Raw genomic sequence first — 27,972 nt, forward strand, 5'->3', positions numbered from 1 at the left:
CGCGTTTCTAACACCGCTTCACGGACTAATTACCTTGTCTTCAGTCGCAGTTTCTCACTGTTCATCGAAGTAGGACAAAGGAATTCGTCAAGTGCAAATTCGGCACGCGTAAATTTCATGATGATCATCTTCAAGACAAATGCTATGACAAAACGTGTTTGCAAACTGGGAACACTGAGTACACGAGGAAAAAGTTTGCATAAGAAATCCGTGGAGCAAATAAACTAAGCATTGCGATAGTATTAGACCATCCCATGTGTACTTAAGCATGTGAAGAGGTTTCTGTGTAAACTAAATTCGAAACAATGTAATTCGTTACGATAAGAGGTTTATGGAAAAAGAGTAAAAAACAGCACGTAAATTAACGTATGTTAGATCGATAGGTAGAAAAACGAGGACTTTCGTAATTCGGTATCCGATATTACACGTTGCACAGTGACAAAGAACACGCGTATTTCTACGGATAACAATAATTTATTTATAAATACACTGAAAATTGTCAATATTGTCCACAGTAAAGCTTACATACGCAACGGAAACAGTACTGTTTCCTTTTCGCTCGTAATTAACCTCGTGTTTATATCCCCTACATTCTATTCATATTTTTTAACATATCTTTTTTTTCGAGTTTCTTTTTTTCTTTTGCGTTGCTTCCATTAATATAGACTTTACGAGTCGGACAATGTTCGCCGCTCCGCGCCTTGGACCCATAAGTATTCTTCTGTGAGATCTTCCAGTTCTTTTCCTTTAGCTAACTTGCAGCGTTTCCTTCCTTCTGACTATCTCTTGAAAACTGTCTGTCAAATGAATTATATGTAATTCAAGTACTACGTTATCTGCTCTTTTCTCTACTCTAATCGCGACACATTTTTCTGTATATTATTATAAAGAAATTATTTAGAGTCTTATATGTTCATTCTGTTTTACTAAAAATATTATTGGCGAAAAAATGTCTAACCTAAACCTCTATGTACTACAATATACTAGGTATTAAAGAGAGAAACGAATACGATGCTTATTTTTTTTTTTTAATAATATTTAAATAATCGAGCATAAATAACACTCTGTATAACATAGCTATATATAAATATGTTTTATATGTTAAAAATAATTATCAATTTATTCACGTACACTGTCTTTGTCAGGACTTCGTAATATTTGCGAACTACGGCCAACCTATTTCCTTCTTTACGCGAATAAATATATACACCATTGTTTTTAGTCTTTTCACGCCTCTTTTGTCAGAAGGACGTTTACGAACGTCCAGGAACGCTTACGAAACTCACGATTAGATAATAAACGCGTTAGAGATGCCGACACTATTTCTGTGATTACTAGATAGATAAAGTCCTGTTGTCGTAGAAATCCATATTTACAAACAAACGCAATAAATTAAAAGAAGCTCAAAATCGTAATCGAGACAGGATTTGGAAGAAACAATTTACAGCCGCACCTGCTCGTCCCTTTCCCATATTTCTTTTATCACTATCAAACTGAACGGTATAAATTATATAACCAGCAACGGATTTTCGTATTCTCGACAATAAATACATAACAGGCGTTGAACAGAGAAGAAACCCACGACCGCGTTCGTTCTCCTTCGATTCAACGATCGAAGTTTTAGAATCGTATTTTGCGAAATCGAATCGACCATCTGAAACAAGCGCAAGGAGATCTAATCCTGATACGGTCCTGATTTCACGAATTTTTATGGCCCAATCTCACTTTCGTTCGAATAAAGGGATCTTTTCTTAAATTTTACTACGAGATGATCATTCGTATCGAAAACGATTCTTTCGCATTTTTCTTCCAGCTTAAAACATATTTTAACTATAGGAAAACACGATTGATAACAAGGTTGGCAAAAGAAATCGAAGAATTTAGAAACTCCTAGCAATCACGCAGAATGTATCCGTATCGTTGTATACAGGCCGATCTTCGAGTAACCTCGTGAATCAAATTTCAAAAATTCTTACTACTAAATTGCGAATTTAATTACATTTTATACTATCGATTTTACGTTTAACTACTGTTCAATTTTCTAAATAAAAAGGGTATCTGCATTTCCATCAAATAAAGCTTGGTTATATAAAAAAAAAAAACATGACGGATTAAGATTCTCTCAAAGAATCTCTGAAATCTTCGACTTCCTTTTCAGGCCACTCTACAAATAATTTTTAACAAATTATTCGCGCGTAATATATTTTTTAACAAATTCTACGGGATGGATTCGCGCGACAGGACAGTCTCTGACAAGACAGGATTCTTAAGACAAGTGGTCGATATTGGATTATCGCACTTGATCGCTGTTATCCGTCTGTCATTGAGGAACGATTGTCGAACTGTATGACACGTATTCGTGAATCGAACCGTTTCCACGACCGTCGATCGCCTCACGATCGAATTGTACATTTAATTGACGCTATGTCCTATGATGAAGTGATCGCGAGCAACTCGGGCTCGAATTCTTCAAGAAACATTTGACGGAAGACCAACGAACGAACATCGAGCCCGAGTCCTTCCATCCTGTCTACGATCGATCGTTCTCGTCGAATCGTCGCTCACGATGCCTGGGATCCTGCGATTATTACTCCCTTTCGCGTAATCTTCAAAATTCAAGGCATTACATTAATAGTATACCGTAAAATACTTGACGAGATTGGAAATTTCGAATGGAAGAATATTCCTGGTTGCTGAATTTCATAAATCGTCGATATCGTATAATATGTGCCAGGTGTGCGTAGATTGTGCGTGATTCTATTTTTGAAAATATTAGTGGAAGTGATCCTTATAGAATAATTAATCTTTCGTGTATTCGTAAGTTTGTATCTTTACAAAAAAGTATAGCTGGTCCTTTAGAAAATATCGTAGCTAAAAATGCTCGTATACAAGTGGACCCTATATACTGTATTTCCAAGTTTAGATATGTAAGCCTATTATAGTTTCTGTGATAAATATTCAACAAAATAAGTGTAGTAACATTTGATAGTTTCGTCTCGATTCGATAATAATCAGTGTATCAAAATTGAATCGATGGAGCAGCATTGCATGAAATTTTTACCGATCAACCGCGTTTCCCTATTACACGTATCGTTTACGCTATTCGTGGCAGGAAAGACTATGTATCGTTTGCAATAGTAACAATTTACAAGCGTAAAATTCGGAGAGGCGACTAAGAGTAACTGTCGTCTGTCTTCGACCGTTTCATTCTACTTGTTTGCGTTGACGGAACGAGAGAGGAAGTCTTACGTGATCCCAGGCGATTAACCATCGTCAAGATTCGATCTCCAACGCGTAAAGTGTCTTTTCCGTCTGTGGGTCCAAGAACTAGTCGATCAATCGATATACAGTTTACTTGGTTACTTTGGTTACGATAAATCTATGCGGCTTGAAAAACACCACGATCCACCGTGTTGTATAACAAACATTGTATAACATAGAATCGATGTGATCAACCGATCAATTGTTCAACTACCATACGCCCGATTCTCCGGATCGAAGTATCTAAGGAACGCTCGAAAGTACGAAAAATAAAAGGCTCGCGACGCTTCGGACTATCGCGACACAAAGGCCACGAATGTAGTCCGATTCCGTGAGCTAACAGTTGACTGCTGTCAAGAGATTCGTAAAATTTATTTTTTTATCCTTTTTCGTTTTCATTCCTTTCGTCTGTCTTTTTATTTGTATCATTTAAACAGCGGATTTTTATGCAAATTTATATCTTTTTATAAATAGATTTAAATAGAGATAGAACCGCAATACAGAATTGTTCTACCTGTTAGAATCAAGTTTTATATAAATGCATAAAAATCTACAGTTTAATTCCTTTCTTGTTAATTTATTTTTTTTCCTAATATGTTTCGCGCTAGCTAATTATGACGGAAATTATATTGCCGTGCGTCGTCTGTGTCGAATTGTTTGTTTGCCTACGTTTCAGTTTGCTGGATTTCTGGAGCTTATTTTAAATGAAACAATTTCGATTAAGCAGCCGATCTCTTCACAGAGGAACGATAACCATAGACCACTGATAACATATAACGAATATTAATTGACGTAGTGAACGGTTGATCGCGTGTTGATTAGCGATATCTAGCACAAATGATCATTTAGTTGCTCTTATTAATGATTTCGACCTCCTGGATTTCCTCCGGCTTCATATCCGCGTCACCCCAGCCCCATTTCATGTCCACATGCATATGATGATGAGAGTCGTCGTGTTCATTGTACCTGAAAATTGAAATTTCCGATTTCAAAATCCTATCAATATTATCTTTCAAACAGTAAGAAGCGAAACCTTGAATCGTGATATTTTTGGAGTATCAAAAATTACTATGCAGAAATGGACGAGTTGTTTCCAATTTTTTGATTTTAAACTTTTTCGAAGTTCGCTCCTTTTTCTCCAAGATCAAAAGATCTTGGAGATTCTTGATCTTCTTGATCTATATTTGCCTCGATTTAATGAAAAATATTTAAAAATATAGAAAATTTCGAGAATTGTGATTGGAAAAATCGAAATTTTGCAGTTCGACGAGATTCTCTGTTTTAAGATATTAATAACGGTAATTTCGGTACTTAGTTCCATCGCCAGTTCTGATCGCTCGTCTTTTAATCGCCTCCACGGGGACGGTTTTCATGTCATACGCCAAACCCAACCGAGCACAGAAATCGATAAATGCGGTAGTGATGTTGACCTTATAGTCGCCGAGTTCGGCGGCTTTATAGTCCCACGGGAACACATGGTGGTAATTGTGCCACCCCTCACCGAATGCCACTATGGCTACGCTTTTATTTTCGGTCGGACCAATATTCCTGAAATTTATAAAGTAATGCTTTGAACAATTTATAAATCGTATTTCCTGTAATAACCCTGGAAATTTATACAACCCCGTTTAATTCGATTTAGAATTTCATAGAATCGTATCTATTGCCTATAATGATTTTGAAAAGTTTTCAATGCAACGTTACAAAATTGTATAAACTGTGATAATTGTAATAAAATAATTAGAAATCAATTTAATGTACAACTGCAAATTTACAATATAATTTAATATACTTTAATTTAATATAATTAATATTTATATATATATATAAATTAATATATTTATAATATAATTTAATATCAGTAAATCAAGTCCTTCTGATTTTTAATTTAATTAAGTATTATAATACAATTACTATTGATCGTTACCCAAAAAGATAAAAAATTGTTAGAAATACAAGTAAATTAATCGCTTACTTGTCATAAGGTTTAGCGCCCCAGATATGAGCCGCAGAGTTCACCAGCCATGTTCCGTTCAAGCTCAGTGTGTATCTAGTTAGAGTGCTGTACCAGGAATTAAATAACGTCTCTTTCCAGAGATAACAGGGCACCCACACGGGAAGCACGAAGCATAATGTTGGCACCAGTAAAAGATACAGCCTGTAAAACGTCAAAGAAAAAGGTTCAAGGCACATCCCGTGTCGTAAACAGTTTTCGTTTGTGTTTTTGACACGCATCAAGAGCTACTTTCATTAGAAACCAGTTGGCTTGTTACGCGATACTTAACACCACTAGGAGCAAGTCCTCCATTACGATTACTTTACAGATTTAACAAATATTTTCTACAATTTAATGGAATTTATTTTTATCCTCATAAAATCATCGCGATGAGTAATAGAATCCTGATTTTAAAGATCACTAAAAGTAAAAAAGTTTAACTTAGTTTTATTTCTTTGTGTGCTAGCAAATATTTCTCAAACACTAAATATGAAAATGTTTTAGTAAAGAAAATCAGCAAATAAACGACTCAAATTTTAACGTGTGCTTTTTTTCTTTTTTACTTTCTTTGAGTGGACACTGCACTTACCATTTTTAGTAACAACCATTCTAAATAAAAATTAGCTTTCCTTGTCGAGAATATTCCAGAAAATATAATTTTTCAAGGCTCAACTTCCCATTTTTAGTAACAACCATTCTAAATGAAAATTAGCTTTCCTTGTCGAGAATATTCCAGAAAATATAATTTTTCAAGGCTCAACTTCAAGATCTCTTTTCACTCCTTGCTGGATGATTGTTATTAGAAATGAAAAATTATAATTCGTAGTCATTCTTCACCTTCTTTGCCAAACGACGATGGGGTCGTTTTCGAGATCGCTCATGTCAACTGTGGCACCTTTCTTCAACACATCCGGGTGCTTTCGAACTAGAAGCCAGCCTACGTGCGAGAAGAAGAATCCTCGTTTTGCGTTATGCGGATCTGCGTTGGTGTCCGTGAATTTGTGATGAACTCTGTGATCTCTCACCCATTCGTAAATGTGATTCTACGAAGCAATGTTGAAGTTTTCAAACGTTCTGATTTCTAGTAATATTGTTGAGGGAATTATTGGAACATGTTGCAATGAAAACGCGATATAAAATTATTCTCTTAGAGATACAAGAAGCTTGATCATGATCTCGATACACAAAAGATATTTCGAATCTTAGAATTATTTTTCTACGAACGATATGACAGGATTTACGAAACATCAACCATCAAGGATGAAAAGAAATATAGAATCAATTCGTATACGAACGTGGTAATTAGAACGCGAATTTTTATGTAAATCCATGTTTTATGAACAGTATTAAAGAAGTAAATAATTTAAATATGAAGATTTTTTTCATTCTTTAAATATCATAACGATGCCTCGTACATTTTAAGTACTTACGTTTTAATTTTTTAATTTCTCATAAAGGAGAGAAAGCAGGGAAATAAAAACTCACTTGGAAGGCAATTGTCTGCAGGATCATCAATAGGAAACGCATGGGCCACTTCGCTTTGTACGTTCTGTGGGCCCAAAGTCTATGGGCACCAGCTGTGACACCCATCCCTCCAAGTGCTATCAGGCTCAAAACTGAAAGTAACGCAATTCATTTATTTCATTTTATTCCCCTACATTACATCTATATTATATTATATTTCATTAGAATTCAACTATGCATATTACTTTATATCATATATATTTTTGTATATTTTACATTGTTTAAACTTGACCTATTCTCGTCCCCATTATACTATATTTTGTTTCTCTATTTCGTTCTACTGCTTGAATTATACTTGATTACCTTCATTCTACTCTACTTTCTTTCTTATTAACCTTCGTTTTATGTTACATCATGATATCAACATTTCCTACCTTATTGTGTTTCATCTTGCTGTCCTCTACTTAACCTTATTAATGGGTATTTTATTTCATTCTACTCAACTTTATTTTTCCTCTATTTTACCTTATTATACTCTGTTGTTTATTGTCCTATTCGTTTAAATTATTCCACAGTAACTTACTCTATCTTGTTCCACTTAATTCTACTATAATCTATATACACCATCTGTCTGATTCTACTCTAACATAATATATCCTATTTACATTATTTGATTAGTCTATTTATGTGATTCTTTTCCTGTTTATTTCTGTTCTAGCCTCTTCTCCTTTAATTACACTTTGTTTCTCGTTAACATGTTGTATTTGATTTCACGAAAATCTTATTGTACTTGACTCTGCTCTATCCTATCCTACTTTAACTTTTGTCGTGTTCTACCTTCCCCTGTTCTACTTACTTTCGCTACGCTTTACTCTATTTACGCCAGTACATCTCATTTCATTCCGCTACTGTTCTGTCCCATTCTACATTAATTTCCCTCTACTTTCTTCCCCTTCTACTCTATGTAGAGACAAAATCTCTAACACGAAATTTCATTCAATTCAAATACATACAACTAAATACGAAAAATCATTTCCTAAGCTGCAAATAATTTTCAATCCGAAAATCACGCCAGACTAGATCAAATATTTTCTCATATCCAATACCCATCAAAATATTGATTGTATATTACTTTATTGCAATTTAAAAATCCCTGAACTTATAAAAACGCTTAATAATAATACCAATAATAATAACAATTGTATAGACACGTGATTCCTTCGTTCACAATGAACTTCGTTCACAATAAAACAATCAGAACAGAATAGTTTAAAATGCAACCAGATGTACAGGACTCTAACGCAGTTCACGATCACGCTTTCATCCCATCGATTTCTACCAACAAGAAAGTGAAATGTTGCTGTCGAAGATCTTCATTGTAATAGGATCTTCTGTAAAATGTTGCGTAGCATTTACGTCTTTGGCGTTGGCGACCTAGACTTAGATAGCTTTTTCAAAGTTGCAACCACGGGTATTCGAGGTCATGCGTTCTTAAGATTTCTATCTTCAAAGTTTCTATATTCGACCCAGTTATGCGCGGCTGTTATTAATAACTGTAATCGCATCGTATAAACATGATAGCGGAGAGAAGAAGAAGAATATCGTCTAGTCAGGCAAGATGATCATTTTTGTAACCGATCGAATACGAAGCACGTGATGCGCAATACCAATTTCAGGATAGCGAAAGAATGACGTTTCTCGTGTTTCTTCTGTGTATTTGAGTTGAAATTGAAATTCTAGTTGTAAGAATTCCAGTCATTAACTTTCGATCTTTTTCTTTCTTTTCTTTTCCATTCGCCCAACGATTATCAATATCACCTATAAATAGATTGTATTTAAAAAAAAAAGTTAAATTTAGAAAGAGTCATCTTTTCTTCTCAATTTTCTTCCTAAACTACATGCACGTTTCATCGAACAATTTATACTTACGCCATATAGTCGTCTGGTATTTGGCTGAAGTAAAGGCAAGGTATAATCCATAGATAGCTCCAATGTGAAGATAGGTGAATGCAATCACGTTTCTCCAAACGATTTTCCATTCATAGCTCGACTCGGTATTCGATGACTTTTCGACCAGCAATTCCTGATTGTTCGTCTTCTCTGTCGTCGATTTCTCTTGATGAATATTTTGCTGAGATGCCTCCAAATACAACGTGGCCGATGTACCAAACAAGTTTGGTGCCATCTTGAACAATCTGAAACAGATATCGGTTTCTGTAACGTCTCGCGTATCATCGATAACATATACAGGTTCGTTCAAAACAAAAGAAATCTTTCATCGACGAACGATCAGAGTGTCCTGTATTACTGTATATATTTTACGTTATTATTTTACGATCCAGAAAACCCGTCGTAACAGCTAAATAATATTTTTATAGCTTCGGAAGACTGGAAATTCAGTTCGAGAATTTTCTTGAACGACGTTCAACCAAGATGTCTATTAAACCAAAAACCTCGCCGGTATACTGTGAACAACGGAAAGCAATTCAGAAATTCGATATTCTCCAGGATTCTGGTTAATGAAAATGTTCCAACGTTTCAATATTAAATACTCCAAATCTTCCAACTATCCAAATACATTCAAAGTTTTCTACAGCCTACTTTTTAGATTCGATATATTAATATTAATATACTAATATTAATATACTAATATTTAGATTCGATAATATAATAATATTGTGTAATACTTTCCAGTTTTATTAAATCAATTTTTTAAACAAATATCTAAACGTGAACATCATTGATCATAGTAAGTGAGCGAATCCGGAGTTTCGAAAGACTGAAAATACTCTGCTAAATCGCTCTAATGATCAATAATTATAAGTACGATCGACCACTTATAAGGAAAAATAAGATGTTCTAACAGGTGGACTAGGTAGGTTTTACACGAGTCACTTAAGGCGATTTAACGAGAGGATGGTCTTCTTGGTTCAATTATCGATCAGGTATCGATCAAGGGCGAATCGTTTGGAAACGCGTGGTCTTTACTGGTTGCGACAAAACGTCTTCAGAATCGAGACCCAGTGACCTAGTAATAAACACTTTCAAAAAACGCAAAACCGCGAAGCGAGTCTCGTTCCACTTGCCACGCGTTTTTAGACGCGTGAAAGTTCGCACTTTATTGTGACTGCCAGATTAATTTCTAACGTGTGTCCAAAATTGTATTTTAGGTACGTTCCACGTTTTTTTCAGTGTCTCTCGAACGATATAGACGACCTTTCCTTTTCGCTTCTTTCTTTTATCTGGAAGGAAAAAGAGGAGTAGTTTGTTCTTGAAATTGAACTTTCAGAATATTTTCAATTTTAGATGGCGCAATTTGAAGCATTTCGTCTTTTTTTTGGTTTAATTTTCAGTTGACATTAGATTATCCGATTAAAAGTGTTAACTTTCGGAAATATTTTCTCGAACTACAATTTTCTGGTTGACACGGGTGGATTATATTGTTGAAAACGTTATTGCACGTCATTGAAACGAGATTAAACGATCTACCACTGGACTAGATCTTCGATCATTTGTAATTGGTCGATTATACATCTGAAAACTGAGACATCTTTCTCGACAAGTTTACCAGTCGCCCAATTTAGTAGCAGATCTCTCCTCGAATCGCGTTATTACATCTTCAATTAAGCAGTATCAAGTAGAAATAAGAATAAAATTCAAAAAAGATTTAAGCATTCGAATGAAATTTTTTTCTCATGAACTCTCGCCTCATCTTCTTACATTCTTCTTCCTTACATGGAATTCGATTCATAGAAAAATATCAAACAGGGAAGGTTTATCGATCATTATCATATGTCAAGTGTGAAGAAAATTTCCATTCAAGTTCCGTCGCTTCCGTGTAAAATATAAAATATACAAACGCATAAATTTTCGGGACTGTTATTCTTACACTGTAGATATTTGCGCATTCATAAAAGTTTGACGTATGCAAAAATGTTTAGAATACGTAAAGTACGTGAGAATATATGAAATATTCAAGTAAAGTGAGATACTATTCATAATAGTTTCTAGTCGCTATACGCCACAGAATATTTAAAACTTTGATCAGACTTTCCGATCATTCGTTTATAATATTTCAACATGCAAATCCTTCGCACCAGAAAAGACATAGGCTTAACAATCGCTCGTACGAAGACCTGAAAAACTGGGCAAGAAACGACTTACTAACTGATTCTAACAAAACAAGGGGGGGGGGGAAGAAAAAAAAGAAAGAACCAAAAAAGAAGTAGAAACTAAAAAAATCAATCTAAACGTATCGCTAATCTTTCATCGGATTTCCTTAACTATCCACCAATTACGTGAAAGTTAAAGACGTTGTTCAGGGTTTGGACCGTGTGTAACGAATGGTCGTCCTAGTAAAAGTGCTCGACGATAGAATTCGAAATGAACGGTACATGCTGCGTATCCGGAAGGGAGTATTCGCAGAGAAAGGGGCCGAGTGACGAGCAAAGATCAAGATTCGTAGAACGCAGGAGAGGGAAAAAGCAGGAAGAAAAGAAATGGAGTCTCGAGCTGGGAACAGGTTCTGCATAAAGGAGGTCAATGGCGCGTTTGAAGTCATTATCGATCCCCAGAAAGTATTCTACCCTGTCTCCTGTGTTTCACGCGACCTCGCCGACGCGAGGAAATCATTGTTTCGTTCGTGTGTTCGACGTATTATCGATGATAATGGGATAATAATTAGAATAACAACGGGGATGACAATTTGTCGCAAGAAAGCAAGCTTTCTTTCAAGGAACGCTAATGAGCGATATTGAAATTGCTGTTGATCACGTGCCAGTTGTGACTCGTTGCCTTTTTCAGATCCATCTTTGACATTGGTACGCGCGGTGCCGTTTGAAAAGGAGATGAATGGCGATTTCGAAATCGCCTGGTTAGCTCTCCGAGGGCTATTAATACGTTTGGAGAGATTACCGGAAACAGGAACGTCGCGAAAGCGAGCAGGTCGATGTTTGGAAAGAAAAGAAGATATTGGGCACGTGTCAATATCTTCTTGCCTGTTTCTGAGAATCAGTGCAAAGAAAATAATTTCAAAATATCTGTAATTTTGGGAAAATATGCTGCAATTGTTATTCACATTCCTGACTTCTTACTTCCATCCTATGCTAAACGTTAGAAATTCTCTTATTTATCGGAACAAAAATACGTCAAATATACGTTTAGAATCAAAAGGTGGATCAGTAGGAAAAACATAGCAAGTGTCCGATAAAAGATATATCGATAAATATTAACATCGTTGATTAATGTCGACGTATCGCGAATGATGTATTTTCGATTTGAGAATCATTTGGAAATTTGATAAATGCGATGTTGCTATCATAACTTTCAATGTGAAATCATATGCACATACAAGGATCAATCTCGAGCGAGTACAGTTTAATGGAAATATATTCAGGTCAATGGTTGAACGAAACCTGCTTGTAATCGTCGAAGAACCGATTGAGAAACCTGGGTCAATGCGCTCCGGTATCCTTCGATCCCATAAACTTCCGTTTCGACTAACTTTGATTTTATAAATTATCGATTCCCTTTTGTACCTTTTTAATTTCTTCGTATATTTATATATGTACACATACGTGCAAACAGATATAACAAATAGAACCATGCGACTTAAATTTCCAATTGAATTCAAAGTCCTATTAAATCTATTAGATCTGATTCATACTATGTTACTTACACGTCCAAGTGTCTGCACTTCCTCTTAAATTTATTTATGAATGTAATCATTGAAAATCCTGACTGTAGAGAATTCGAATTTTATTCGACGTATTGTCAAAGTGCGTTACGAATAACTCTCGCGATATAAATGTGGACTCGTGGCTTTAAGTTTCGAGATATTTGAATCGACCTTGAACAAATCGGCAGATCGATATCAAATGCTAGAATGCGAATTCCTCTAAAAAAAGAAAAAGAAATCACAGACTTCAGCGTATTTTTAAACCGAAAGCATTGTACGACTGCCCGATGTTGAAAGGCGAAACGACGAAGAAAAACTACGAAGTCGACGATAAACGTTTGATTCGCTATCATCTAGATCTAGATTCTAGCTCATTGTCGCCAAGAAATGAGAATCGAGATGGAAAGAAAATTCCACTTGCAATTTTCATTTCGGCATTCCTACACAAATTTGTAATATTGATTTTAAATCAGAATGAATTTGTTGGTATTATGAGTATTCCAGGAGAAATGTATCTGCATCGATTGCTATAATAACGTTAGAAAACAAATAACGTTGAATGTATGAATAATCTTTAAGTAATCAGCCCGTTTCTCATCTTACCAGGTATCGAAATAAAAGAAAAATGGTATTATCGTATCGTTGGTGTTTCACACTTTTTATCTTTTCTAATATATTACAGTTTAGCAATAATTATAGTAAAACAAATCAATAGTGATAGTATACGTAATTAGTAACTAGTTCTACGTAATATTATAGTATTACAATTTATACTTTAACCGTAGAACGCACTAATAAGTTTCAAAAGAAAACTCTTGGAACGATGCACTACACTGTACGCTACATAGAAATTGGCACCTCGTGGACGTTAGATCGAGCTCGGTAAACTCGTAAAATCTACGATACTTTCTTTAAAAAAATAAAGCCTCTCGTCGTTAGAATCTCGACCATTCAATTTAACCATAACCAATCACGCGCACAACATCACCATCGTTCATTCTCGCCTCCTTTCTCCACGTAAAAAGACATTCTTCGACACTTTCGAATATTGTCTGGGATTCCAAACTTGGACAACTTTGAAAACTTGCACAAGTTTGAGATGCTGGAAAATTTTGCAAACTTTCGATATTCCAAAACGTTGTGGAATCCAAAGGCACGAATTCACTCGGAAACATCGTCGACAAAAGTCCGCGAATTTTTCGAACCGATTTCTATGAAAAGCAAAATGAAAAGATAGTGTAATCGGGGAATGAGCTCGTGGCCAAAGCTTTCACCAACGAGGTCGTAGACAATACAAACCGCGAAACGAGCGAGTATCTTCTCATTGCTCCACCGAATTCTCCTTTGTACTGTCTCGCAGTCATCCTGTCGCAATCGTCAGATGTTTAAATTACGTCAGATGGGAGGCGTAATTACGGCAATCCACGATGGTGCACCGAAGGAATCTGCAGGCGACCAAGTATTTGTTTCTGATTGGCGACAGACGATCTCGAAACGGAACAGAGACGGATAAGTTTCGAAAAGGATAAGAATGGAATAACTTTTTATAGAATGCTACAGAAACGTGGAGATGCTGAAAGTATTCGTTACGCGCGATTGTCTAGCAATAATTAACGCAACTTACAGTGAAAATAATAGATTTGATTTGTAAGCAGATTATCATGCGAAATGAACAAAAATAGCTTGAAATGGAAAAAAATTGTTGAAGAGTGATAGGGTCATTCTTCTAAATGATAACGAAGAGTATTCTATTGGATCTCCTTTTGGTAAAAGTAGTCGAATAATAATAGAAATTAAATTCCTAAAATGCATCATTTTTTCACTTGGCAGTATATCTCATATATCTATATATATTTGACATTTATTGTATTGTACATTCGATATTGTGTATTCGTACTACTTGCAATGTTATATTTGAAAATATGAAGCCTGTAACTTTCACGGGTTTGTGACGTTAAGAGTGACCACGCGCTGCCGACAATTCGCAAGAGACACGCGACACTTTTGTCGTTGTCGTTCGCATCAATCAAAAGTTCAGTTTCATCTTCTGCTAATAACGTTATACAGGGTGGTTGGTAACTGGTGGTACAAACGGAAAGGGGGTGATTCTACGCGAAAAAAGAAGTCGAAAATATAGAATAAAAATTTTTTTTAATTTTTCGCACGCGTACCGAGCGAAAATTCAAAGTCGATTTTCTCGAAAACAAAGCCTCAAACGAAAAATTTTTATTCCATATTTTCGATTTCTTTTTTCACGTAGAATCACCCCCTTTCCGTTTGTACCACTAGTTACCAACCACTCTGTATAGAAATGTTAACAGTTTCGTCGTTAATACTCGTATGGCCTAAAAAAATCAATTCTAGCATTAAACGACCAATTTTCCAACGTACCAAACAATTAATATATCACCAATCTTTTTGATAGAATATCATATTTCATCGCTGTTTTGCATTGAATCAAAGTGGAAAATATTAATTAATTAAATCGAGTTTTTCCTTTTAAATAACCATACAATACTTGCCCATAATATATTCCCATATTTACCTCAAAATCCATTATGGACTTGCACATTTTCTAATAATTATTCATAGCATCGTATTTCATTTGAATATATTTAATATATTTGCACACAATGTTGCACGGCTCTACGAATGTTATTGTTGTTAAAAATATTATACGGTTATCATTGAAATAATATAATTTATTTTTCATGAGTCGCTTATGAACATTTGCACGTTCTTTATACACCTAAGTTTTGTCCGCCAACTACTCATCTGCTATCGATATTTTGATCTTCGTTAGAATCTCGTCAACCAACATTCCATATACTTGAACTAGTTTATTTTACTTAATTATTAATTATTATATTTAATTATTATATTTGTAAAGTTTATATCTGACATCGTTGTCTAAATTTGTTTCTAACTATTTTTCAAAAGGACAAATAACAAACGTGTTTTATATAAAATTCCGTATGTGGTTCACAAACATCAAATCACAAATAAATCATGATTTTCAATATCTTCCTAAAGAAATATCAAAATGATCTTGCTGAAAGAAGAATATAAATTAATTTGTTAAAAATGTGATCCACGCTAATAATAAAACATAAAAAACGATTGAGCATCAGGCGTCCAGAGGTAAAATAGTGAAACGACGAGAAAGACAAACATGGAAATAGATGAAATGGTTACGTTCGGAGTTTTGATATTGATCAACTTGATTGGACAAACAACACCGAGGATATGAAACGAAAGTTGTTCGAATTAAAAACAGGGGATAAGGAAAATCGTGATACGATTCTGCGCGGCGAAGACTCGATATCAAAATTGCAAATGACCTCGCTTCTGTGTTGCGGATCTTCAACGACGATTCAATTCCAGTCTAGTAAGCAGACACTGAGAAAAGTATGCCGTAGTTATATATGCCCCGAAACGAAACGGATTCGTTCAGAAATCTGCAGGGAAAAGTCTCGATATTTTGAGTCTAAGAAGAGAAAAAAATAAGGAAGAATGTTTTTCTTCGAATTTAAATCAATTTCTTTGAAAATAGATGTCGAAGATATTACAGTTAAAATTAATAAATTTTGAAGTAACATAGCGGAAAAAACGAATAGACAAAGTACCTAAGATTTGGATATAACTATAACAAAATAATATAGATATATTTTTTAATGTTAATTTCGTTCTAGTGTCAATTCGATTAATAAATAATTTTATCACGTGATAATAACGTGATAGTAACGTAATGATACGCATAACGCACAACAAATTTTGTTTACTGCTAAGAAGATGTTATAAAGATATCGCAGCATTGAAAATGAGTTTAGAACAAAATATTAATATGGATTTCATTTAGAAGAAAAGAAGTACAGTGACCAGAATCATATAATACACGTTTATAGAAACCTCAATCTGAATGAGAATGTGTTATGATTTGAATGGATGAGTTTTGAATTTTTACATTCGAGTATGCTTCTCTATACGATTCCATTCTCAAAAATCTTTTCAATTAATATGTATTAACAAACAAATCAAAATTCTAATAAATAAAATTGCAAAACGACATAATGTCATATTTTCGCTTCTCCTATGAAATTCCAATACGCGTTAATTACATAGACGCCAATTACAAAAACATAAATTCACTTCTCTAATATTTAATATAATAATAAAATTCTCTAATATTTAATATAATAATAAAACTTTGTCTATTATAGTTCTGAAAATATTATTATACCAATATCTTTCTTACGAACCCTTCGAATATCATGTCACAAGCTATACAGACGCTAACTACGTTGTACATCGAATAAATTACGAAGCCAATGAAATCGAATTGAATTACGCTAAACGAAATTAACTAAGAAACATTCAATTTTCCAATTTCGAAGAAAATTCTCCTACAATGCAGATTCCTCTATCGCGGTTTTACTCGGTTTTTTCTAGATTCTGGATTTTCATATTTCTAGATTCATGTCACTAAACTCTACTGCTAGATCAGTGTGTAATCATTTCAAATGCAAACAGATGTGGACGGATAAGTGTAAAGAACTGTAAGACAAATCCATCCCTAGGGATTTAATTATTTACTGTCAATAAACCTCTCCTTAACATTTTTCTCTGTGGTGAGTCCTTTCTTGAAACGTTTCTGATGTTCCGATTTTCCCCTAGAAAGTTATACAATGATAAAGTGTCAGGAAGCTGTGTTACAGAGACCCGTTTTCCCAGTTTCTTATCAATTCCGACTGATGGACGTTGGCAAAACTCATCGAGACGATGACTGAACTGAACGTCCTGACACGTATGACAATACGAACGAACATTTCAAGAATATTTCTTCTGCGTTCACGTGCTCTATCTATTTGCATGCGTGTTAAAAACGTTGTCATAAAATCATTTAATCAAATGCACGTGACTCTTCCGACGAAACAAACAATATTCTTTCGTTTGATGTTATGTTGTTTCGTTTATGAATTTTAAAATGTATTATATTTGAAAATGTATGATTCAGCTGAGAAAATCGATGTAAATCGATTTCGAGAGAATCGTGGTTTCCTTCCAATAGGATAAATCCCGAACGTACATGTTACACAAATAAAGGAAATTTCGGGGAATTGAAAACGAGGATTTCATCTTTTGAATCTCACAATTCCTTATAAATAATTCATCTTATGGATTACTATTACGGTTCTGGAACTTGTAAATTTTTAGAATGGCACATGTTCTCGAGTTGAAAAAGAAAAAAAAAAAGGAATCGAAAATCTTAAAGTTCATCGAACACTTAACATAGAGTTACGTACAACGAGGATATGCGAAATTTGAGAAATTTCAAAATGAATTTACTTTGATAGGAAAAGCGTATTTACTCTCAGTAATTAAAAATAGCCTGTTTTTTTTTAGTAGAAATAGATTTTGCTTCCTAAAGTTAACTGCGATTGTTCGTTCTTCCTACCTTCCTTTTCCCATCGAGAAACGAGCACGTTAGAAGCCTGATTCGATGAAATTCGAAACCTGCTGGTTCGTGAAAATATAAACCGATCGCGAGGAAATACGAACTTTGTCGTTGTTGCAACTTTTATTAAAAAGACATCTTTGAACATTTATAAAAAAGGCATCTTTGATATTACGTGGCACGAAGATCAAGTTGTCTTTACACTTTGATAAATTTGCCGCCTCGGTTGAACGACAGCTTCGAAATAAAACGAATTTTATATTCGAATCAGTCGATTGTTATTTATATCACTTATATTTTATATTTATTTTTATTTATGTAAAGCGCAATTTTTATTCCACATAATCCTTTTATCTTAAAAGATTCATTTTTTCACGTTCACTCGAATAAAATTTGTGTCGTGCAATCGTCACTGTATAAGAATTTTACTCGAAATTCCATACTTCAATTCTGCATCGATATGCGAATTAGCAAGCTACGCTTGTTACACAGCAGATTCATAAAAATCGCGCAATTCTATCGTTAAATCATCTAACTTAAAATCACTGTTTCGTATCATCCGAATCTAAACCACAATAATACTCGACCCTCGTTTATAAAAGTTTCCGTTCTGTTCCTATCCTTTGGTAACCCAAAATTTAAAAAAGTTCGTCAAAATTCTCCATTCTCGCCCTTCGATACCGTCAAACGTTTCTTCACACGAAAGCCAAGCAGAATGTATCGAATTCTTCGTGCACGAGGTAAGCTCAAAGGAGAAAGCTCGAAATTTGAGTAAAAATAAAAATACAAATCTATGCTCCTGTTTATCCAAACAGTCGATAAATTTGCCAAACAACCTGTTCAACTCTCTTTCCCACCAACGAATCAAACTTAGAACGTAAGTTAAAATAAAAATTTGCCGAAAAAGTTGACACCATTGAAATGCCAACTAAAAATCCTATATATATCCGGAATTCCGATATATATCGAACAATTTGCTAAACGTTGCTCGAACGAAATTCAAAGTCTCGAAGGATAACAACGACTTACTGTTGTCGCTCGTCGCTAGTTCCCCCGAATGATAGAATCCCTTTGGACACGATGTTGCTCTAAGGACCTGTTCCGAAGTAGTCACCTAGGCTGCTGATGATCCGACCTGATGGCGAGTTCACTACGAAATACGGAGATGCAAGAGCGTATGTCCCACTTATCAACTCCGCGACGACCCATAAAACCACGTCGACGAAATCCCCCACACGATCGGTATGTCGGTGCGATCTGGACATGGGAAAGAATGTTCCGATAGGAAACGGTGCCGTTTAATGAAGTATTAGTCGGTGTAGTGAAGTAGCGAAATATAGGAAATGATTTGAATGGTACGCGCAGGCTCTTTGTTGCGAGAGATATCGATGGTCTTCAAAGTTGGAAAGAGATTCGACGAACGGCACTCGATGTACATCGAACTGTACTGTTTCGACAAGTGTAGAGCCAATGAAGCGATTCGCTTGGACTTGCAGTCTGCGAGTGAAGAAGAAAAATATTTTGGACTTATTATTATTATTTTTTTTTTTATTTATTTATTTAAGAATTTTTAGAATAGGTCCGATTTTATTTTGGTATTTTGTAGTTTAAAGGTAGTTTGTAATTTGGTATTTTGTAGTTTAGTAGTGCAGTGTAGTTTAAAAAGAAAGTTTCGAATAACTTCGACTATAGTGTTCGTTTCTGCGGTAGGTTCCAGTTGAATCGTGAATTACGTCGGATAATTCGTACTTCAGTTCCAGCGTAGTTTAGAAGATACTCTTTTTAGATAAACTGGAATTCCTTTTTCGGCTGAATTTGGATTACGATAAACGTAATTGGAAATCGTTCTTTGGCATAGTTTACGAGAAATCTCCATAAGAGATTCGAGAATAGTTTGAATCAAGTTTCATGTTACGTTGGAAGAACAGATTGTATTAAGGTAGCCTTTTTCGGTGGCTATTTCCAATTTCCTATTTTCGAAACGGCCGATTTGAACGTTGTTCTTGCCGTTGGATTGCGATTCTAAGTGCGTTATAAATATCTTCAAATTGTTTGAAAAATTCACTAAAATGTAGGTTGGACAGAAATCATTGGAAATCCTACAGTGTTTACTGGAGAGTTGGTCTCGCGCAAAACGACATATTTATAGCTTCATTTCGCTTTCATCTGCTCATCGACGTGGAAAATGTCAAAGAAGAAAGAACCGAATAAAAGGATGTAAAATCGGCATTTCTATCGTTTCGTTTGAACGTCGCTGTCTTTCAGTTTAAACGGTCAAACGCGAAATAGCAGACGAAAGAGGCTTAAAGGGACATTGAGTAATATTCGTCCGGTGTCGTGAACCGAATAAAGGAAATTCTCGGCTGACGTTCAAGGCGAAGCGTTCATACAAAAAAAAAATTTCGTCTCGTTACCGTGACAATTTGCATGTCTATTCGAGACACGTATGAGATGAATGTAACACTGTTCGACGGTATTAAATCAATTTGACCACGATAAATAAAGGGACCGTTCAAAGAGCTTTGACACTGTCGGCCGAGGTTTAAAATTAACACTTAAATTAGCTCCTTAAGGAAGACCAAGCATTATTTAGACGAGTATTTGAAAAATAAAGAAAAGATGTTTTCCACAAAACGAAAAATTTCCTTCCTTGTTCCGTGGCTACTAATAGTATTACTCCATGTAGAGAATCTAATGAAAACACGGTGAATATAATATATGATTTATGTTCTGCGGAAAGCCGCTCGACTGATTTAAAGATCAATTAACTTCCAATTAATCATTCGAACGATATCGTATAATACATATATTAGCATCGATTATTTTTTAGTCCGTATATTGTAAATATTGAAATAATAATAATATATATGTCATAGTATAATATAATTTTTATTGGAAATAAAAAAATTATATTCTATACGTTAAATTCTATACGTTATGACGTATACGTTCTAAGGCATCGTATTAATTCATATTCATGTACCACAGAGAGGAAGGACTATGAAAGATAAATTTGAAAGAAATAACAAACATGTATGTACGTGTGTATTTATCTTGAGCTGACGAAAATTGGTGGAATCTAGTTTCTGAGTGGGCCATACAGTACATAAAAATTATGCTAAATTATCCATTCCAAGTAAAGGAGTAAAAAATTCGGATCATTTGATTTACTGTTGCCACCTAACTGTAAATTCATAGAAACCCAGAAAAAAGCTTAGGTTATAAATGCATCTTTGTAATATAAGAACGGGAACGTAGTTCAATTCTCTGACATAAGTGCAGTAAGTGCACGAAGCTCGAGCAAACGTGTAATCAGTACGTCGTAAGTTTCTTAGCGACCTGTCCCACTGATTTTCGGTCGTTTCCTTGTTTTTTTTTTCTCTCGTGTCCCAATTCCCTCTGTTCTTAGAAATTTAGAAGATGTAAATATCTACAGGCAAAACATGCTTGCCACGACGAAAGAAAGGAAGTATCGAGGACGAGAAGGAGACCGAAGAATATCGTGAATTATTTTTAGGTGGAATGTAAATCATGATCTACGTGTCAAAAATTAATGCACACTGTTATTTCTACTTGCTATCAGCAAAGTATGTTACAATATGCAAATAGCATACGAAAGTAATACAAATGTCAAATAAACAATTATATAGGAAATCGCTGATTTTTAAATAATAGTGTATTAAAATGATAATCTTTTCCGCGTGAATAGTTTCATATTTTTATTACAACAAGTAATAGGCTGTTTTTTCAAAGCCATTTAATTTTCTGCTTCATTAGCATTTCCTCCAATGTTAAAAAGTCGCTATTCTTATGCAATCTTCATTGTATACCAAATAGCTTGTTCTTCGTGTATTAGATTTAATAAAATCGAAAATATTTGTTTAACGCGCAAATACTTTAACACTTCGTTCAGAGGGAATTGAAAATTAAACTGATTGAAGTAGAATTAAATTTAGAATCTGGCAAATTCTGGAAGAAACGCACGTAATATTTTCTATTTCGCCGGTTTACTAAAAAAAACTGGCAGCGAATGACAGTGAGTGATAATGCGAAAGAAAAGATCAATTTTCCAGCAAATTAGTATTCAAATCATCGTCGAGATAATAGTCTGTAGATTTGAAATGTGCCTAGTAAAATATTGCTTTTCCTCAAATAGAAACGTCAATGTACCTCGAAGATCATTTTTGCAACAACCGACGTTTCTAAATTCAATAACACAAAAAAGTAAACATTTTTATTCGACTCTCTTAAAATAAGTTGGATGATTCATTTATTTAGTAAATTTCAGAATCGAGCTTCAGCGCCTCGTGAATTACTTTCAGGACAGACGAAATTCGCAAAATCCAATTATTCCAGAAAGTAGAATATCCGACTCAATTTTCTCAAAAGGAGTTCGGATTGCTCGATCATTTGAAAGAGATTGTTTCGTAAATCAATGTCAAAATATTCCACTGGTGAAATTGCCATAGTAAACAGAATTAACATAGTAACACAGGTGCAAATGTGCATAATGTGCAATTGACACAATTGTCGTTATTGTCGATAGATATGAATATTTCTATATCCATCGTTGACACATGATCGATCGATTACGTAAAGCTGATATTCAATGATCATTGTTAAACGTTTCTCACATGCATTTGTTTCTTAATTACGATTATTGACTAAGTTTTGTGACATTTTCTAAGAATTTTCGCATCATACGAAAATATTCACTTACGAAATGTAAAATTCAAGTAGAAAAGTGAACTTGCGAAAGTATGACTAAACGTTTCAAGACTAAATTATTCGAGCCGTTGTAAAACTGCATGATTTATCTCCGATTATTTAACAAATTTATAAGAACAAAGAGAAATAGCATTATAAACTCTGAATATATTTCGACCGTAAATCAGTTTCGTTTAAGAAGAAGTCACAGTTCGTCTTCGTCGATACGAAGGCTGATGTATCGATTAACATTCTTCACTCTTATTCTTCTTCTTATTCTGAATATAATAAAGTTTAATCGATATTAATTAACATTTAAAAACGCAAGTAGACAAATCGAGGATAAGAGTAAACACCAGTATGGATAGGAGATAAAATAAAAAATAAAATCATTGCAAGAAATAATCCAAAGTTCGCTATGCATGTCTCAACGGTTCCATCGCATTGATCGGGTAAACAGATATTTGTTTATTAACGTTGTTAAATATTATTCCATGAGAATGCAATCAAAATTGTCTTTCAACTGATTATTAATGGATAAAATAAAGTATAATAAATAAAGCATATAGTAATAATAAAAGGAAAGATAATAGTTCGGTCTCAACTAGCAAAACGCGTGAACATTAAAACAACAAATGGGACATAAGCGAAAAAGAGAAAGAGTACAGTTACAGAACGAATCGAAAGAGTCATTAAATCAAAATAAAGAAGGACGCTGACCGTACAGCCGCATTTCAAAATGGCATCAAGTCATTACCATCGAATATTTCTGATTTCTTCACGGTCGTTCTGCTCAACGGAAACAAATTGTTATCGATCTCATTGAAACTATTGGCGCGCGTTCCAAATAATGAAACACTATGAAAAGTTCGCCTGCAAACATTTGTCGGGCATAAACTTCCATTGCAATGGCTAACATTGAGTCATCGATCAGTCAATAGCGCGGTTTCCGGTTAAAATATCGCTCTGTGAAATGGTTGAGTATAGCTCATTCTTCGTTACTACATTTATGCAATTTCATTCTTGAATTATTAAAGAAAGAAACAGCTAGCTACCTTACGAATAAGGATATCTCTCTGAACGCCGGTAATTTGTAATTTATATAATTACTTAATTACTTTTCGTAATTGTAAAATATTATTACATTAATTACATTAATATTAATTGTAAAATATTACATTTGTAAAATATTACTTGCAAAATTGGATTTATCAAAATTCTTCCAATGGCAAACTGTTAGTCGCAGATCGAAAACTATCTCGAATAATAATCGTGTTGTTTCGCACGTATCGGCTCTTATCGATTTCGCGGTAACAGTCAATTTACATGATAGTTATCAATATCAGGCTCGAAAGAAAAATATTGATCCGTAAACGTACATACCCAAAAGATACACAAGTGAATTAGTTTAAGAGACAATATTAGGAACCAGAACAAGAGATGACTTCATCCTCGCACTTGATTTTTCGCCAACGAAAAGACAAATGTAAATCTCTGGCTGGAAATAGGAGGAAACTATTTGCAAACGTTTCTTGATAATAGTTCCAAAATTATAAGTATATAAAATAAAATAATTATCAGAATTATAAATACATAAATATAATTTTGGATTTGCTAATAGAATAATTATCAGGATTATAAATATATAAATGTAATTTTCGAATTACTGATAGAATAATTATTAGAATTATCATCCATATATGTACAACAAACTATCAATGTATCTTATCGTTAGCATTTTATCTTTCGTTCGTCTCTAATTAAAGTCAAATAATTATCATTATTTTCCTACAAACGCGACTTCTCGTCAACAAGTGATTATAAACGGGAATGAAGCGAATGTGATTTCGAGTCGAGAGGAAAAAATGTATCCTTGACCTAACATTAAAATGGCCTAGATACGCGAATGACAGAATATTCGGAAGCCTATGTATCAGAATCTAAATCTCGTTCGAATTTACACGAAAATTATATTAGAAATGTTATTAAATATTCGGATATTAATCATACGAATTGTTATCGATAGATTAGAGATACGAATTTATATTTTTATGCCAGTTAATTGGAACTAAAAGCTGACAGTGTCTTCGATTGCAAGTATTACGAAGTACTCAGAGATACTATAATCACGAAGAGATACTAACGTACAGCTACATCTGACAATGAGAAACAGATGGCGAATAAGTGCGGCCACAAATTGCATAGAAATATCGATCTCTCTAAATACCTAACTTGGGATGAAAACTATCGGTCCGGTATACGTATAATATTCGAAACCAAACGCAATTAATAATACAAGTTAAAAGAACTATGAATAATCGATATGAGAAATCCGACTGTCGCCATAAATTCCGGATAATCCTAACTCTAATAATTATTTTTCCACAAATAAATCACGTTTAAAGGAGTAAATGCGATTAATTTTATTAATTAAATCACATTCGGTACCAAACCTAACTACTGTTTCAAGTTCCGAACAACGCTATCATCGATAATCATTATCACAAAGTTGTGTTAGTGTTGCAAGATTAAATTACTCTGCGAACCAAGACAAATTAACATCGCGTTGATCAAGATTAGAAGTCACTTAGCTTGTAGCACACGATTTCGCGTATCGCACTGTAAATCAACTTGACCTACAGCCAGAAAACGAGTTTCAGCAGTTCTTTTAATATCATCCGCGTCCATATCGAAACGCAACAAGTACCAAGAGGCTGGCGAACAAATTACAAACATCGAGAACCACAACGAAACGTCCTCAACGGCTGCTCCAATTATCTTAGCAACGAAAAAAAAAAGATTAGTAATGAAACTTTCTCTGGCGATCGAATCTGATCGAACCTGTTCAATGATCCGGTGTAGTTCGTCGTCGACGAAGAAGCAGAACACAGAAAGGATGTCTGTGAGGATGTCTGTAGAAGAGCATGAAAAAGGGAACACGATGTTCAGAGATGAAGTTCCGTTTCGAACGAAACCAGCTGGACTTTCGAGTTGCCCTCGGGCAATTCATACGTGTTAAACGGTACTCAGCTCTCGTACACATCTGCTATTACGCGAGAGAAGGACACACGGCTGGTTTAGGTTGAAAATAAAATTGAGCGAGTCTCGTATAATGCTTTAGAAAGTGTACAGTTCCAGCAGACGCGATTCGCGTGTCAGAGATTCTGCTCCATTGACACATGACTGAGAACTTCGTGCCTCCGGTAAGCAGCTTTTTGCTGACAAAATGTCGTTGTAGCTAATCCAAGCTCTGCATTCGTTGTTTCGTTAAAAAGTTCGGAAAATATTTCTTCTTAGCGGTGAATAACGACAGTCTGACGCATGATTTGCGGATAGAAGAACTTTCCACGTTTGTGGTTTTGTCAATATCAGGCATGGTATTCAGTGCTTTTAATAATAATATTCTTGCTAGCAAAGATCATCGAAGCACAGGTTTTGTCTTTCAAGCTAAAGGCGGTAAATAATGGAAACGAACAAATTTCTAAGATTGGAAGCAAGATGATATATTTTATGTTCGTGTTAAGTTTACGTGCAGCTATTAAAATGACGAAACCGATCAAAGTTTCTGCGAACTTCTTCGATTTAGCGTTTAGTTTCTATGATATTGTATTATTTCGCGATATACGCATTTAGCAATTTACTTTCGTAGAATGCGGGATTACAGGCTTTAGCTCGACCAATTAACAATTAATTACTTTAATTGTGACGAACGGTATGGCGGTATGGTTATTCGATTTACGGTTCTATAAGCGTTCCACGAGATGAATATGCATGGATATATTGTGTCGTGAGTGAACGTTTGGAAAGAATAAAACGTATGGGAACGTAGATCGATAAGCATAATTACAAGTTGAGATAAATATAAGTAAATTGGAAATTATAAATGTACGAATATCGTTACTATCTGCAGCTGTCTATAAGCGAATTCCTACATAAAAGTTGGCAAAAATATACAGTAAAATAACTAGTAGCTGGAAATAAAAATTTCAGAAGTTTGAAACATCGTATGGGCAAAATCGTGTCTCTGCCCGGTAATTAGTAATTAAGTCCACGTACACATGCATGGGACGTGAAACCAGATAAAAGCAAAATTTTCAAACTTTCTTTATAAGAAAGCAGACGAACATTGAAGCATCTTTATGTGGCAATAGCTTTCCCTCGTTTAAATAACTTTTCCTCGAAATAATAATAATATTGAACGTTACAATAGACGCAGCACCATCGGAGCATTGTGTGATTTCATTTCTTGGCTTATAACATTCGGTCACACTAGTGAATTATAAATTTAACGAAGATGATATAAAAGATTTTATAATTATAATAATACAATCGTAAACTGTAACGTAATATATATTATATATTATACTGTTGACTATTAAGTGAAAAATATTACAATGTATTATCGTGCAAAAATGTTGTACTGTACAAATATTAACAGTATATTATAAGTATATTATACGTTAAGTTATACGTCTGCGTAATTCCGATACAATATTATCAGTATTTGTATAGTGATAAATTTCAATATTTTACATCCCTCAAGATGTTACAGCAATCAACTGCTGGAAATGTGGAATAAGGCTAGGTGTTCAATTCTACTAATTCGACGAGATGAGATATTATATGAAAAACAAATTGAAATTAAAATAGAAGTTGCTCTTCATGAATACGTGCATTATTTTTCAGCGACTAACGACACACTGTTAAAGATACTCATAAATAATGTTACCTGTCTCGCCTAGGAAATGAAAAAGATATTCCGCGATTCTTGAACAATGTGCTTCGAATAAAAATTGAACTCTTTAATTAACAAACTTCCCACATGAACTTTCACGAGACATTAACTTCAGTGCAACGCGAATAATGATGAAAATTATCCGAGTTAAATATCACGACCGATATTTAACAACTTACACAACACATATTTCACCACCCGGTAGCTTGTTAATCCTTGAAATCGCGTGTACAATTCACTTCGGTACTATATCCTATTTATTTCTATGAATATCTCCCATCATCGATCAAAACGAACCCAATATTATCCACTTAAAATTCAAACAGCAAACAGTCACGTCAATTATCACCTCGATACGATTTATCATAACCTAGCAACAACATTATCTATGAGCAATCCTTAACGTGCAATTATATACACTTCCTAATTCCAGAGTAAGTAAATCACCGATATTTGATCAGATAGAAAAACCACCTTCATGGATCACCCGGTGAAAAAATCAGTCAATAACTTCGAATCAGTATGGAAAACGAGCCTAACAACGCTGTGATAACTGGGGTTGCGACCATCGAACCACCCCCCCAGCTCGACTGCGGTTTTCTATCTCCCGATCCGCTCCTTTCTCTCCCTCTATCGTGTCGAAACCGTGTTGTCCGCGTGGGGGTAGCTACCCCTCG

At 34.5% G+C, this 27,972-nt stretch overlaps 1 protein-coding gene across 5 annotated transcripts; it reads right to left on the reverse strand.

Annotated features, from left to right (window-relative positions):
* Positions 1 to 454: 454 nt before the first annotated feature.
* Positions 455 to 27,864, reverse strand: LOC117210790 ((11Z)-hexadec-11-enoyl-CoA conjugase-like). 5 transcript variants are annotated; one of them, XM_033454124.1, is made up of 8 exons: positions 27,770 to 27,862; positions 13,698 to 13,843; positions 8,651 to 8,916; positions 6,743 to 6,873; positions 6,095 to 6,300; positions 5,237 to 5,419; positions 4,573 to 4,809; positions 455 to 4,227 (listed from the first exon to the last, which is right to left on the reverse strand). In XM_033454124.1, exons 2-8 carry the CDS (start codon positions 13,760 to 13,762, stop codon positions 4,107 to 4,109), a joined length of 1,209 nt encoding a protein of 402 aa, XP_033310015.1. In that variant the 5' UTR covers positions 13,763 to 13,843; positions 27,770 to 27,862; the 3' UTR covers positions 455 to 4,106. The 5 variants fall into 5 exon arrangements, with proteins under 5 accessions (XP_033310015.1, XP_033310014.1, XP_033310018.1 ...); XM_033454123.1 differs by lacking the exon at positions 27,770 to 27,862 and adding an exon at positions 27,290 to 27,432; XM_033454127.1 differs by lacking the exon at positions 13,698 to 13,843 and having other exon boundaries at positions 27,770 to 27,864.
* Between the last annotated feature and the right edge of the window lie 108 nt (positions 27,865 to 27,972).

The sequence above is a fragment of the Bombus bifarius genome, unplaced genomic scaffold (genome assembly GCF_011952205.1).
Source record: "Bombus bifarius isolate JDL3187 unplaced genomic scaffold, Bbif_JDL3187 scf7180000008212, whole genome shotgun sequence".
Taxonomy (NCBI): domain Eukaryota; kingdom Metazoa; phylum Arthropoda; class Insecta; order Hymenoptera; family Apidae; genus Bombus; species Bombus bifarius.

Excerpts from the sequence above, each read along its gene's own strand:
- LOC117210790 (XM_033454124.1), bottom strand. The coding sequence starts at position 13,762 with ATGACTGCGAGACAGTACAAAGGAGAATTCGGTGGAGCAATGAGAAGA. Across the intron at positions 6,301-6,742 it reads TGCAGACAATTGCCTTCCAA|AATCACATTTACGAATGGGT; the intron begins GTGAGTTTTTAT and ends ATTGCTTCGTAG. Across the intron at positions 4,228-4,572 it reads AGAACTGGCGATGGAACTAA|GTACAATGAACACGACGACT; the intron begins GTACCGAAATTA and ends TTCAATTTTCAG.